General features: G+C 44.1%; 1 protein-coding gene across 4 annotated transcripts in view; it reads right to left on the bottom strand.

Annotated features, from left to right (window-relative positions):
- Window positions 1-15,252, bottom strand: part of LOC119178056 (uncharacterized) — a 697,593-nt gene that overhangs the window by 304,258 nt on the left and 378,083 nt on the right. For all 4 annotated transcript variants that reach the window (XM_075887501.1, XM_075887516.1, XM_075887508.1 and 1 more), the window contains one exon: window positions 14,720-14,795. In XM_075887501.1, the coding sequence (XP_075743616.1) occupies window positions 14,720-14,795 (76 nt within the window). The remainder of the gene's footprint in view (window positions 1-14,719; window positions 14,796-15,252) is intronic.

Here is a 15,252-nt window from a genome sequence, read left to right as displayed (position 1 = left end):
TAGGAAAGACACATCGCAATCTATAGTCTGCCACTGCCACGGTGGCGGGTATTCTACAGGAGCCATTAAACTGTGTTCGAGTGACACTCCAGTGTCCTCAGCTAGACCCTTCAAGCGAACTGAGAAGGGCTGCCTCATTGAAGGCCTGTTTTGAAAAAGAATGGAGCTCGACAAGTCATTATAGTAGAGTATGAGGGGTGCCTCTTGTCTGCTTTCACCTTAAGGAAATATACAAAGGACATGTAGGTTCTTTGCAGATGAAGCGACCACTCATTTGACTCAACGTAAAGGCTTTCTACGGGGCTGGTGCGAAAAGCACCCGTAGAAAGGCGGATGCCCGAATGGTGCACGGGATCCAGCATCTTCAAAGCACTTTGAGTCGCAGACTGATAAACAATGGCCCCATAATCTAAGCGGGTGCGAATAAGGCTTCTATACAGGTTCATGAGGCATTTCCTGTCACTACCCCACGTAGTACGTGACAACACTTTTATAACATTCATGGCTTTTAAACATTTTGTTTTTAAATACTTTATGTGGGGTACGAAGGTCAACTTGTTGTCCAAGATTAATCCTAAGAATTTATGCTCCGTATTAACAGACAGACGTTGACCGTTCAGTTCAATGTCAGGTTCTGAGTGCATGCCTCTCTTTCGGGAGAACAAGACACACGTGCTTTTTGTGGGTTAAGTCGAAATCCGTTTTCATCTGCCCATTTGCAGACCTTATTTAAACCCAGCTGAACCTGCCGCTCACACATGGCCAAGTTGCATGACTTGAAGCCAAGCTGAACGTCGTCGACATATGTACAATAGAACATATTGCGGGGAATGGACAAGTGCAAAGAATTCATTTTAATAATAAAAAGTGTGCAACTAAGTACACCACTTTGTGGCACGCCTGTTTCCTGGACAAATGTTTGGGAGAGTACACTGCCCAGACGGACACGGAATGTCCGGTTTGACAGGTAACTTTTGATTATATGAAACATTCTTCCGCGCACACCAAGGTGGGACAGGTCTCTTAGAATTCTGAAAAGCCATGTTGTATCATAAGCCTTTTCGATATCGAGGAACACAGAAAATATTGTTTATGGACGAAGGCGTCTCTGATCTGTGCCTCGATACGAACAAAGTGGTCTGTGGTGGATCTACTTTCTCGAAACCCGCACTGAAATGGGTCGAGCAAATTATTTGTTTCAAGAAAATGTACAAGTCGGCAGTTTATCATTTTTTCGAAGACTTTGCACAAGCAGCTTGTAAGTGCTATAGCCCTATAACTCGAGGGTAAAGAAGGGTCCTTGCCCTCTTTCAAAATGGGAATAACGATAGCCTCTTTCCAGGAGGTAGGAATAGTGCCAGAAGACCAAATAGGATTGTACAAACAAAGTAAGGTTTTTCGGGTTTCGTTTGGTAGGTTTTTTAACATTTCATACATCACACGGTCAGAACCTGGGGCAGAAGTACTGCAGGAGTTTAGAGATGTTCGGAGCTCAGCTAGACTGAAAGCTTGGTTATATGCCTCGTATCTAGTGGATTTGTGTTCGAGTTTCTGCTTTTCTATTCTTGTTCTGTATTTTTGGAAAGTGTCAGTATAGTGGGACGAGCTGGATACCTGTTCGAAGTGTGCACCGAGGAAGTTTGCCTGATCTTCCAAGGTATCACCCTGAGTGTTTACGAGTGGAAGTGTGTGTACTTGTTTTCCTGCTATCCTACCGACCATGTTCCAGACTTTAGCCTCCTGTGTGTATGAATTAACCCCAGATAAAAACTTCTGCCAGCTTTCTCTTCTGGCCTACCGACGCGTTCTTCTGCCTTGAGACTTTATTTTATTGAAGGTTTCAAGATTTTCGGCTGTCGGTGAGTTTCGAAGCAGCCTCCAAGCTCTGTTTTGCTGTTTGCGCGCGTTTCGGCATTCAGAGTTCCACCATGGCACACATCGTTTTCCAGGGTGTCCATTTGTTTGTGGGATGCATTTTGTTGCAGCATCAATCAAAAACGCTGTGAAGTAGTTCACAGCAACATCAATGTTCAAAGTAAAGATGTCATTCCAACCTAGACAAGCGATAGTATAAAACTGTTCCCAGTCGGCTCTGGTTATGAGCCACTTGGGAACACGTGGTGGACACTCAGTTACTGTCGTTGTGCTCAAAACTACGGGGAAGCGGTCACTTCCGTACAGATTACTGACGACTTTCCACTGGAGTAGAGGCACAAGAGATGGAGATACTATGCTCAGGTCTATGGAGGAGTAGGTGTTATCAGCGAGGTTGTAATAGGTTGGTTCTTTTCGATTTAGGAGACACGCGCTCGACGAGATAAGGAACTGTTCGATCAGTCGACCTCGCGCGTCATACTGAGAGTCACCCCATAGCCTGCTATGCGCATTAAAGTCTCCAAGGAGAACATACGGCTCCGGAAGTTCATCAATTAGAGAGTGTAAATCGCGTTTTTGCAGCTGATAGCTAGGAGGAATGTAAATAGTGCACATTGTGATCAGTTTATCAAAAAGGACCGCTCGAACAGCCACTGCCTCAAGGGATGTTTGGAGTTGTAAGTGTGTGCATGCTATTCCTTGATTCACTATGATGGCAACACCTCCGGATGATGTCATAGCATCAACACGGTCTTTTCGGAAAATAACGTATTTACGAAGAAAATTTGTGTGTTTTAAATTAAGGTGTGTTTCATGTACACACAGCACTTTTGGTGAGTGTTCATGTAAGAGTTCTTGGATGTCGTCAAGGTTTCTGAGAAGGCCCCTGACGTTCCATTGTATAATTTGAGTGTTCATGGTGAATGTGAAATAGTGCTGTGTGTACGAAAAGCAAGTGGCTGTTTAGACGGGGAGTTTGAGTTCACTTAACAGGGCCATCACCAGGCCCTGTTATTTGCTTTTTTGTTTTCTTGGCGCGCTCCAAGGAGCCACGCCGCTCTTTCGGCACCAAGGGTGCCGATGTATCCATTGCCTCCTCGGAGGCACTGGATGCCCGCACATGCGGGCTGTTAGTTCGGATTTTGGGCCTCGCCTGGTGAGGGGAGGCCTTGAGACCCGAAGACTCTGGAGTCTCCGGTCTCTGTTTGGGAGTAGGCGGTGTAGCCTGGGCTACAGCCGCCTTGGGGGCAGGTGCCACAACCGCCGGCTCGGTATGTGCGGGCCGGAGGGGTGGCGAGGGCTGGTGCCCCTCCAAAAGTTCAGTCTCAGTCAAGTCAAGTAAGTCCATGTCAGATACCACTCCGGGAGTTGTGTTCATTGATCTATGTGGTGTTATGGTTATTGGTATGTCACCGAAATCTGAAGGACAGTCTAGCTTTTCAAATTGTTCTTTGTCACGGATTTCGAGGAGAAGGTCTCCACTAGCCATTTTGGTTACCTTGTATCCTGTGCCAAGAGTTTCGGTAAGACATGTAGAAACCAGGAAGGGAGAGACGGTTCTGGCTTGCTTTTCAGTTTTTTCACAGTGGATAACATGATAGTGAGAATATGTTTCTTTGGGCTGGTTAAAAAAGTTTATATCATCGGTGCGTACCCGCTTTAAGCCGGTACGATCAGACAGTAAGGGGAATGCTCTGTGCATGCCTGTCTTATTTTCGTTCAGCAGCGTTGGCGGCCACCCACCACGGAGCCCAACGAGGGGACGCTACAAGTTTGCGGATGCTGAAACCTGCAGACGCCAGTCGTACAATGCCACTATAACCCAATGCGCCTAGACCAAGGTAGGCTATTTGCACAGGGTTAACCCTAGCCGCCAGGAAGTTTGGAAGTAGGCAGAAGAGAGTAGAAGACAGGACAGATAAATAGTGAGAGATAAAGACGAAGATGTAGGGAGAGAGAGATAGGAAAAGGTGACTGTCGATTTGCCCTGGGTGGGTCAGCTCAGGGGTGCCGTCTACGTGAAGCCGGGGCCAAAGGGGTGTGTTGCCTCTGCCGGGGGGCCTTAAAGGTCCAATCACCCAGCGTCGGCTCAACCCCCAGGATCCCTTTTTCCCCGGACACGGCAAAGCCACGCACGGCTAAGCGTGGGAGGGAGTAGAAAACTCCCCGTTAGCTCGGGTTTGTGGTGTCGCTACACAAAAAACACCGGCAGTAAACGGGCATCTTTTTAAACTTATGAGATGCTCGATGCAGCCTAATTAAGACAAGGAAAAGGCAAAGACACAACAGAAGGCTTACAATGTGCATTGCAGAACTAGCGCAAGAAGCGAATGAGTATGCTCAGAATTTATGCCATAATAACTTGAAACAATTCTACGACTCGATGCAAACAACAATACACAAAAAGGAGATGTGGGTAATCCTTTGCAGCATGATAGACACCACAACTATGAGAACAGCTTTCAACAGAACACTCAAGCTGTTAAAGAATGAGTATGGAAAGGCAGCTACCAGAAATGCTTAAAGAAATCTAGGTTGGCAAAGCAGTGCACCAACCACATGGTAAACTGCACTACAAAGGGCCGGCAAATCCAGCACTAGACGAACCCTCAATGGTGGCAGAAGTTAACGCAGCCGCGCAATCGTTTCAGAAAAACACGGTTCTGGGAAGCGATCGGATCATGAATGCAATTATCCGTAACCTCAATGACAATACCCTCAAATAGCTCACCAAGTTTTTCAACGAACAAGCTTGGGTAGAGGGACGTGACGTTTCACAAGACTGGAAAGAGGCAAATATTATATCATTACCGAAACCCGGAAAACCAAGAAACCTACAGAACTTGCGCTCCATTTCACTCACTTCGTGCATGGGAAAGCTATTTGTGAAGGTAATGCAAACAAGATTAAGTAATCATATTGAAAATAATAGACTTTTCTCCGATTCTATGTTCGGGCTCCAACCACACATTTCCGCACAAGTCGTTTTCCTCAAGTTAAAGGAGGAAGCACTAAGTCCACCAAGTGGCAGTGATTACAGAATAGTCATAGTGCTAGACACAAAGAAAGCATTTGACACTATATCACATAGTCTAATCCTAGAAGAATGTGCAATGTGGAGAGCGCGTTTATCAATGCATTTGCTCCTTCCTAAACAACAGAACGGCAACAATAGGCTTGTCATCAACTCGATCAGAACAATTTGACATGCCAAATAGTGGAACGCCCCAAGGTTCGATTCTTTTGCAACTACTTTTCAAGATAGAAATGAGAAAGCTTGCAATAAAGCTAGGGGAAGAAAAAGACCTAGGACATGCAATTTATGCTGATGATATTACAATCTGGGGACATGAAGGTTCATATAGAAACAAAAAGGGTTCTCTGCAGAGTGCTGTCTCTAAAGTTGGGAAATATACTGCAGATGCAGGAATGCAATGCTCACAAGATAAGTCTGAGTTTATACGGATCCGGGCCCCATATTTAAGCAGCAACAATTACACTTAAACCGTCGGCCTATAAACACTTAAACCTAAACCGCTGGCCTATAAAAGAAGTGAAAACACAGCGCATATTATGTCTGTGGATTTGGGACGACGGCAGGGTCAGTCACACCTTAGCCAAACTGAGGGAAACCACGGCCAGCGTAGCAGCGGCCATGATCTACCAAGTCACCAGAAATAAAAAAGGTTTCACAGAAGAATGATGGTCTACAAGAACTTGCGCGCACACTAAAAGATAAGATTCAAGAAGCCAAGGAATGTTTTTTTTTTTTTTTTTTAATGGTCACTCTGCCTTTTTACATGACGGAAAAACAGCAATGCTTTTGGCACTATCTCTAGAAGGAGCGACATACTGTATCACAGATTACTGTTGCAAACAAAACTATTATTGTACAGTCTGACATTATAGCCAATAAGTTTAACTCATTTTCTCAATCAGTATTCACCATAATTGCCTTTAATGGCCCCCTGCCCCATTATCAATGCTACAATCCAATGCCAGAAATAGAAATCACCCAACAAGGAATTTATCGCCTCCTGCAGAAACTGGATGTAAGAAAACCTTGTGGTCCTGACCTTATAACGAATGCTTTTTTTTGCAGAAAAACACAGATTAGATGTCAAGATATTTGTACGTAGTTTACAAGCAATCATTAGAACTTAACACTCGTCGTAAATTCTTCCGCTTGACCTTTTTTCACTCTCTGTATCATGGTATTACACCTTTTTCATGCGCTCATATTTTTCCGGCCCATTATGTGTCCAATCGCACTGACCATGCTCGTAAAGTGTCGTCCATATTTGCAAGGACCAAAAAGTACCAAAATTCCCCTTTTGTGTTATCTGTAACCGAGTGGAACAAGCTTCCCAGCGAGATTGCGATGATAAATGATCCGTCTGCATTCCAATCAGTGCTGCGTACATTTCTTGATGTGTAATATGTCTACTGCTACTATATCTTACCCTGTTGTTATATCTCGTGTACCAGCGAAACGATGAAGAACTAGTGCCATGCAGATTCTGGAATTGAAATGTACTGGAGATGTGAAATGAGCCATGTGTTACATCCGTGTCGTAAAAATGTATCTTTTACTTAGTTATGTCTGATCGCTGTGTGCGTTCCTTTTATATGAATTGATGTATACCTTGTTTTTAACAGTATCCCCCCCTATGTAATGCCTCTCGAGGCCTTTAGGGTATTTAAATAAATAAATAAATAAATAAAATAAATAAATTAGAAACTTCAATAATACCGGACGACTGGCGACTTGCGAAAGCAGTATCTGTGCATAAATCTGGCTCTAAACACGAAGATAATAATTACTGACCAATTTCATTAACATGTGCGTGTTGTAAATTGTTTCGACATATTATTTATATGGCCATCATATTACATTTAGAGCATAATAGTTACTATACAATCGGCAGCATGGTTTCCGTCAGGACTGTCAACTATCACCCAACTGTCTGAAATAAGCCATGATATAGCTAAAACTATAAATGATAAAAGTCAAATTGATGCAATTTTTTTTAGATTTTTCAAAAGCATTTGATGTAGTCCCCCATGCAGACATAGTCACTAAATTAAATGCCATTGGTATACACAAAAAAGCAGTTTCATGATTAAAGAACTAAAGTCGAGCCCATTTATAACGAACCTGAGCCTGACGCGGCATTCGTTCGCTGTATCCCGAAGTTCGTAGTAAATGAAACAAAGCTTTTAATAAAAAGTTACGAGTGAAAACACTAACTTTTTTTTTGCCTAAGGAGGTCCGTGATGCACGTGTTTTGAAGGGCAAAAGCGATAAGGGCGGTCTCTACTTTATTTCGAACAACAGCATGCTTGTTCGCCGAGGCCCATGGCATAAGCTGCAGGAGGGACGAGCTCCAAAGTTTCGTCGTTCTCACAATTCGATTCTTCCAAATCGCTCTTGCCACGTACTTCATTCACAAAGCCCTAGTCCGTGCACGGTTCCGCGGTGTCAGCATCATCATCGGCCGTAATGAGCCCATCGCAACAGATGCCCCATCCGCTCTCTCATGTCGGAGTCGACGGCGCGCTGCCGCAAATCGCCGCCGCAGTGATCCTGTTCGGAAGCTTCAGGCTCGGCATCGGGCCCGGCGTCGACGAAGTCGGCATCGCCAAAACAGTTTCACGCGCATGTAGCTGTCACCGCCGCCCACGAAATATTCACCACCTCCACAACCGAATAGCGGGACGGCCACAGCCGCAAGTTGGCTGCCAGGTGGTCAACCGCTATGAGCAAGCGCTCCGCAACGCGACACCTAACGCGCGGATTACGCTCAAGCCAAACAGTCACACTTTCGACGTTTTGTTGAGCAGCAGGAAAAAGCGTGCAAGACCTCCCACCTGCCATCCTGATCATTCACACACACCAAGAGCGAGCAAGACGCCCACACGCGACACACATGCCAGAACCCGTGGAACAGCTCTGGGCCCGTTTCTAGTCAGAAAACCAAACTAACTCGAGCCAGCGTGGCTGGCGTCGCGGAGCGGTGGAGTAGGGCGAAGGGGTTGTGTTCAAGAGAGAAGAGCAGATTTGCGATAGAAGAAGGGCAAGGAGTTGCGATAGAGTGAAGAGAGGGGAGGACACGGCGGGAGGGCGACCTTGATAACCAAAACACGCGGAAAGGAGGTAGGTCGGGTAGCTTGCTTGAAAGGTCCTCGAAACGCGCAACTCGCGCGTAGGAAAACTTGAAAGAGTGCCTCCACGTGCAGAAGTGAAAGTACGGCCACTTGGATCGGCGCGTGCGGCAATTTTCAAAGAATGGGCGGTCGTGGTCAAAAAATCGTTTTGTTGCGCAGGCAAGCTTGCGAGGCCCCACCGACTTCATATTTCCCGGTTCATTCCGCTCAAATTAACAGCCGTTTTCACATTTCCGCATGTGTGCGAAAGGCATGCTGAGCTGAGTGCGAAGTGAGTGAGAACAAGTCCTAAACACAAAACCAATCGCGAATGATCAGTCTGTGGAGTAGCATACGCGCGTGCACTAGAGGCAGACGATCGGATACAGTCAGTGGCTGACGATATTGGCAAATGGTCTGGTCACTCCAGGCCGACGACGCCAACGACAGTACCAGCGATCAAAAACAGAGGAGATGGCCGGCAGGTCTTTGAAAGATCGGTGGCAGTGCAAAAACACGGTTCTCGTCTGGCGATGCAGAGTGCTCGGAGTAGCGGGGGGACAAAACACGGAGGGGAGCATAACAAAAAGCGGTCAGCGAGAGCGACAACTAGAGGGAAGCGAAGGTAGAGTCGGCGTTTAACAATAAGAATGCCTCGCCGATGCCTGATCGGTGGTCAAAAGTGGTTTCCCGGGAAGTCAGCTGAGCGCCGACCCCGTTCGCTGTAACCAATCGTTGGCGCTCGGAGACGTTCATTGTAAGTGCGATTTTGAGCCATTGAACCAATGTATATTTTCAGTCATGCGGATATTGTTTGTTTTAAGCGAAAGTTCGTTTTAAGTGGGGCTGTTATATGTGGGCTCGACTGTATCTGGAAAACAAGATGCAGTGCATGGTGGTGAATAATTGTTTCTGATTACCTTGATGTTTATTCTGGTGTGCCACAGCATTCATTGCTTGCGCCACTACTATTCCTGATCTACATCAAGGTTATTCAATCATGCATTTATCCACCTGTTCGGATGCGATTATTTGCTGATGATTGCGTAGTCTACAGAACAATATATAGCAGCGACAACCAAATAAAATTGAACAATTCCTTAGCGTCTATACAAAACTGGTGCAACAAATGGGGAATGAAACTAAATGTAACTAAAACAGCTGGTATTTCCTTTACGCATACAAAAAGAAGCCTCTTCAGTATCAGTACACCATCAATAACGTCCCGCTGAAAAAGTGCGACAAAGTCAAATATCTCGGTGTAACTCTTACGGGGAAATTAAAATGGGAATGTCATATAAACAATGTATATCAAAAGGCTCTAAGCAAGCTGCATTTTTTTTAGATTAAAATTAAAAACATACCTCCCAGCGTTAAACTAAATGCGTATAAAACGCTCATTAGGCCAGCTTTAGATGCGGACGTAGTATGAACTATACACCAAAAATATTTACCGATAAATTAGAACGCATACAAAACCTAGCATTGTGGTTTATATATTCAAAGTATTCAGGACAAACATCCATAACGAACTTGAGGGTCAGGACTGATATCCAACCACTTGTACAACGCAGACTGGTTTCTAGACAAAAATTTTTATACCTCCTTTATCGGGGATCTCATCGAATACCCCAAGCGACATACATTCGTACGCCATTCAGGCATTCAACTCGGATGAATCATAATAAAACAATACGCCAACAACCCTGTCATAATAACACTTTTAAATATTCCTTATTTCCATACACCAGTTTTCTTTGGAATACGCTGCCTTCTGATGTTGTGAACTGCTCAACTGTCGATGAATTCATTAGCAAAGTTCAAAATTTAGATTTAAAATAATAAAATAACTGGTATCACTAATATCTCATAAGCTACCTCTTCAACATGCACAGTTATTATTATACTGCTGTTTATATGTATCATGTTTACTGCATAATTTTCATATTCCTTGTCATTTGTTTGTGCTCATACTTATTGCTATGTACAGATAGTATTGCTCCATATAGATATCTCTTTTTTTTTCAGCCCACTCCTGCATGGGCCCGAGAAGGGCCTGCAGTAGTGTGAAATAAATAAATAAAAAAAAAACGAACTGGCTAGTGCAGGCTTGCGTCATAAGTCGCGTGACCTATGGCCTCCTGTTCCAGAAACTATCAAACAGAAAGACCCACCAGGTAAACGCTTCAATATGCACAGCATACTAAACAGCCCTAGGACTGCCACACCATACAAAAACTGAAAAACTTGAAGAACTGGGCATCTATAACACATTTGAAGAGCACGCAACGTCAGTTATTCTCGCGCAGCATGAACAGCTCAACTCGACAGAGCAAGGCACCATACACCATACACCAGTTTTCTTTGGAATACGCTGCCTTCTGATGTTGTGAACTGCTCAACTGTCGATGAATTCATTAGCAAAGTTCAAAATTTAGATTTAAAATAATAAAATAACTGGTATCACTAATATCTCATAAGCTACCTCTTCAACATGCACAGTTATTATTATACTGCTGTTTATATGTATTGCTCCATATAGATATCTCTTTTTTGTTTGCACGCAGTTTGCAAAGCATTTCTACTTCGGCTTTAGCATTCTCCGCATGAGAAGTTGCGCGCGGCAATATCCAGCGCTGACACTCTTTGAAGAATGAATGTGTGGTTGAAGGAAAGAAAAAAGGCACTATCTTCTGCAGCCCTTGAGGGAGCACGGCTCAGTGCCTTTCTCTAAAGACCACGACAACAACGACTGCATTTCCGCTGCGGCCCTATATACCTCTGTTGCAGCATGGCCAGCGTGTGACGAGAGGGGAGGAGCGTCTCCACGCGATGAGAAGCAGATCCTCATTTGAGAGAGAACCAACACTCCATGGCAGCTTTTTTTTTTTTTCTCTCTCTCTTTTTCGTGCGTGGTTGAAAGAAGAAGGGTCTCTATGTGGCAAGGACGGAAAAGGGAAAAGTGTGGCACAGGCACGTCACAGATCGGCATTTGAGAGACAGCAGACATTTCGCTGCAGCCTTTTTTTTTTTCTTCTTTTCTTCTTTTCCTTCTTCGCGCGCAGCCTTGAGGTGACGGAGGTGACTCCGCGGGACTTTGCCTGGTGCTGAGAGCATTTTCGGAGCGCGGTATGTTGCACTCTGAGTGCTTGCGCGTTCGAATTCCTGGGCGATTTTGTCCATTGGAATACACAGCTTTGATGGGACCACAGAGTCAGTTCTAATTGACCGAAGTTTGAATTAAGCGAATGCTCGAATTAATGAGATTCGACTGTATGTAATATATACTATTCAAATTCAATTTGAAATTATTCGACCAAAATCAATACTATTTCAAACCAAACATACACTATTCGCACAACAGTACTATTGTAGTGACAGTAGCAAACATGACGACAAAAAACCCTGTTCTATCATGCCAGAAAATAAATCTTTGGATAAGTAGATTCAATGGTTCAATCGTCATACTGAATGATTTGCTTAATTGATTGATTGAATGATTGAAGTAAAGTTTTTTTCTATACCCATTGTGTAAATATTTAAAAAAGATCTGATATGACAAGAATTCTGAATGGCTCTCAGTCGGCGTGAATTTTTTCGTGCCGTACCGAGGCTCCCATTGGCGGACGTGGTCGGCGCGCTTTTCAAGAGCGCCGTTCCACATTTCATATTGGCTGGCAAGACCAACACTTCTCTTTGTTGTTTTTTTTTTTTTTTGTTCTTGGGCATACTGTTGTGCTTGTCGAATCTTGTACATCTGCGTTTGCACTCGCGCATGTTTCTCCACGTACCGTGTTTGTGCTTTGCACCAGTAGTTTACCGACGCAATCGAGATGTCCGGAAACTCTCGTTTGAAACCATCCTCGCAACGAGCATTTGTAAAAGCGGACTTGGAACAAGAAGGTGCCGGCAAGAAGTGCACCGTCTGGTCGGGAGTTTAGTGGAGCCGATACCCATTAGGCCCGACCTTTACGTTTACAATCCACTCTGTGTGTAGAATGATCGTGCGAGCAGTAAAACACAGAGCACATGTCACGCTCTTCTTACGAAGGCGATTGAACGAAGGGTGAAGGTGCGTCTGCTTGGTTTCGCCGTGATTTTGCAAACCGGCTTGTCGGGACGCTACATCTGCAACGCTCATCTCATAGCGACCTATTACACAGGGCAGCATGTTCCTTAACATACAGGTGGTTAATGATTAACATGCAGAACGTTAATTAGTGCACATCGAGTTCTTATTATTTGCAAGGAAGCAGTGGCTTTAGTATCATACCCATACCTGCCAACCTCGCAACAGAGAAATTTGTCATACCTCCTAGCGGGGAAGCGGGAGGGGGGTTACCAACTTTATTAATTTGTAGCTGTGATCAATTTTGTCTATATCAACAACCCTAATCTTATTTTGCCGCCATAAGTCAAATTGACATGCTGAATTACTTTCGCCTATTTTAAGCACCAAAAGAGAAAAAAATATTGTGAAAAACAAAAGGGAAGCGGGGTCCCAAACGCAAGCACAAACATCGGCGTTGTGGTCTCATAATGGCTCGGAGTGGCCAAACACACGAGGGTAAAGTTTCCCACTAAGATGACAGTCTCTAAGGGGGAGCGCAAATGCTCCAGAAATTTCGCGTCATCAAAACAACAAGCGAAGATGTCGATTTCTGTCAAAACAACTCACGTATGTCTTCACACGTGAACGGACAGGACGGCGCAGCTGCCTGCCACAAAAGCGCGGATCAAAGCTGTGGCTTCGCTCACTACTACATTCTTTGGACAGGTACTCCAAAATGCTTCTAGCCTTTTTTTACTTCTTTACCGCCTTTATTCTGCCGCTGCGTCAGCCACGTGCCCTCAAAGCTCGTAGATCGCTATCGCATCGCCACGACTGCGCTTTTGTGCGCCGCGGTTACGACAAACGGTAGTTTTAGTTTCAATCCACGTGCTTTCAAAACACAATCGTTGTATGCTATCTATGATCGCAACTGCCGCGGCTTTGTCCGCAGTGTTCGCCAACAGCAGCATTGCTTTGACTGGTCAAGCGCACACTTTCGGAGTTCTATCAATAATGTCCTTGCCATATAATATTGTGTCGAATGACTGTGGTTTCATTCACAGCGATTGTGGTAACGACAAGCACACGCACTGTAGAAGACAGTGCGTGCGCTGGTCGAATGTGTACTCCGAAGCTTTGAGCACGCTGCCCTAGATCGGCCTCCGTTCAACCGTTTCAGTACTAAAGTTCATATAACACGTCGCGATCAAGAAAAGTGTTCAGAACATTTGAAAAAAAGTGTTTGGAACATTTGAATTTTGACCCAACGGACGCATGAATTTGGCTGGAAAATTTGACGAATTCGTATCTGCTGTGGTTTCGCATCACTGAGACTTTACTGTATGTTTAGATGAACCCTCTCAAATTCATTTAGAATAAAATGTGGTGGGCTCGGAAAGAGCCTGGAACGAACTCACCTGCATTTTTGTCAATCTGGCCAGATCTTGCACACAAATTTTGATATTTTGGGAGATTTTCATGGCAACCGTACAATTGAAAGAAACAAACGAAATCTGGGAGTCTGTCGGACAATGCGGGAGACTTGGCAGGTATGTGATGATGATAACACCAATACATAATTTTCTCTTCTGGTGGCGGAATATAGCACAATGCCGTTTTTGTGGCCTCCACGACTAGCTACGGCAATGTGCCGTAGCCAATCGCAAAGGCCAAGCTAGTTTACTACTTTTTTTTAATCGGAAATAAGCATTTTTCGTAAAATTTCAGGCAAGATTCATAATATTCTAAGCGCGGTCGGAATTCGTACATTTTACGGGAAAATTGGAAGAGTTGGCAGGTATGCATACCCCATGGTTTTTTTTGGGAATCTCCCCCCTCCCCCTCCCCTTCAACCAGTTGCCATGGTGGGGCTCAGATCTTGCTCTCCTCATTAGAATTTTCTTTTTAATGATTCCTTGAATGAAATAAGACACTTTCTGTATTGTTTAGCAAACAAACAGACAGAGAACATATTCGATTTATTGTTGAAGATTCCTTTTAAAAATTTTGACAGCGAGTGTCAAACTTCAAATGCGATTTTCTCAGCTTCACATTTTTTGCCAGCCTGACTAGCTTTTCGGAACATTATCTTACGTTTTTGTGAGTCAATTTTCATAAATGTTATACCGCAGAACTCGTAAGAAATCAAACTGTGAAGCTATGCTATTTTTTGATGGCTAAGTTGAACATATGAAATTTTGGGAATAATAATGTGAGCCAATTACACTTCAGCATTATGGCACATCAGTACAATTGAATATTTTCATATCATGATGTATATCAGAATCAATATAAGTAGCATAGCTCCGCATCGCAGATCTCTGGCTACAGCGGCATCTTTAACAAAACCAAAATATATGGAGGGAAAGTGCCTTAATGATCTGTAAGAAATATTCTAATTATACTTCACTTCCTCATAATTTGAGGACTACTTGAGGTACAATAAAGCCAATTAAATTTTTGAAACAGGAGAAAGAAACACATACACACATCTAATTTCATTAAAATATCTCTAATAATAAAAATTTCATCTTTAAAACCAGCATCTCCCCTTAGGGCCCTCCACTATAGTGTCTTTTGTAATCCTATTGTGTAGTGAACCAATCAGGCTCAAGTTGCAGGAAGTTGTGCACAGCACAAGGTCACCTGGGAGAAGGAAGCTGGCTCGCAGATCTCCGAGTCTTCAGGCACCAGGGAAGGCTTGACTTTGCGGAGCAGTTCCCTGCATCAAATGAGAGTACATCCATAGCTTCTTTCGTGCGGAATCACCTGCAGCAAGGCTGGGCATGTCGTGCTACGCTGCACTACAGGAAAAATTGAACTACATTTTTAAAGAATGCAGCAATAGTGCAACAAATCTCAAAATCCAGGCAGGACACAGCAGGCACATCAGCAGGTCGTCTACATGAACAAAGAGTAAGTGGCCTGACAAGTGCCGACTGAAGCCAAGTACAACTGATATGAAGAACAGAGGGGCAAACGAAGAACAAAAAAATATCAAGAGGGATAACCTTATCATGAAAACTTCAAGCATTTCTCTGGCTCTTGGCGTCCGAAGAGCAACAAAAGTCCTCACATGCCTGCAATGAAAGCTGGGGGTAGCATTTAGAGCACTGACATTTGAATATGCATAAAATATGACATTAGAATATGCATATGCATATGCGGTGGTAAAACAG

Source organism: Rhipicephalus microplus, chromosome 1 (assembly GCF_043290135.1).
Source record: "Rhipicephalus microplus isolate Deutch F79 chromosome 1, USDA_Rmic, whole genome shotgun sequence".
NCBI classification, from domain to species: Eukaryota; Metazoa; Arthropoda; class Arachnida; order Ixodida; family Ixodidae; genus Rhipicephalus; species Rhipicephalus microplus.
Note: the sequence above shows the minus strand (reverse complement) of the source record. Positions and strands in the feature narration are given on the sequence as shown.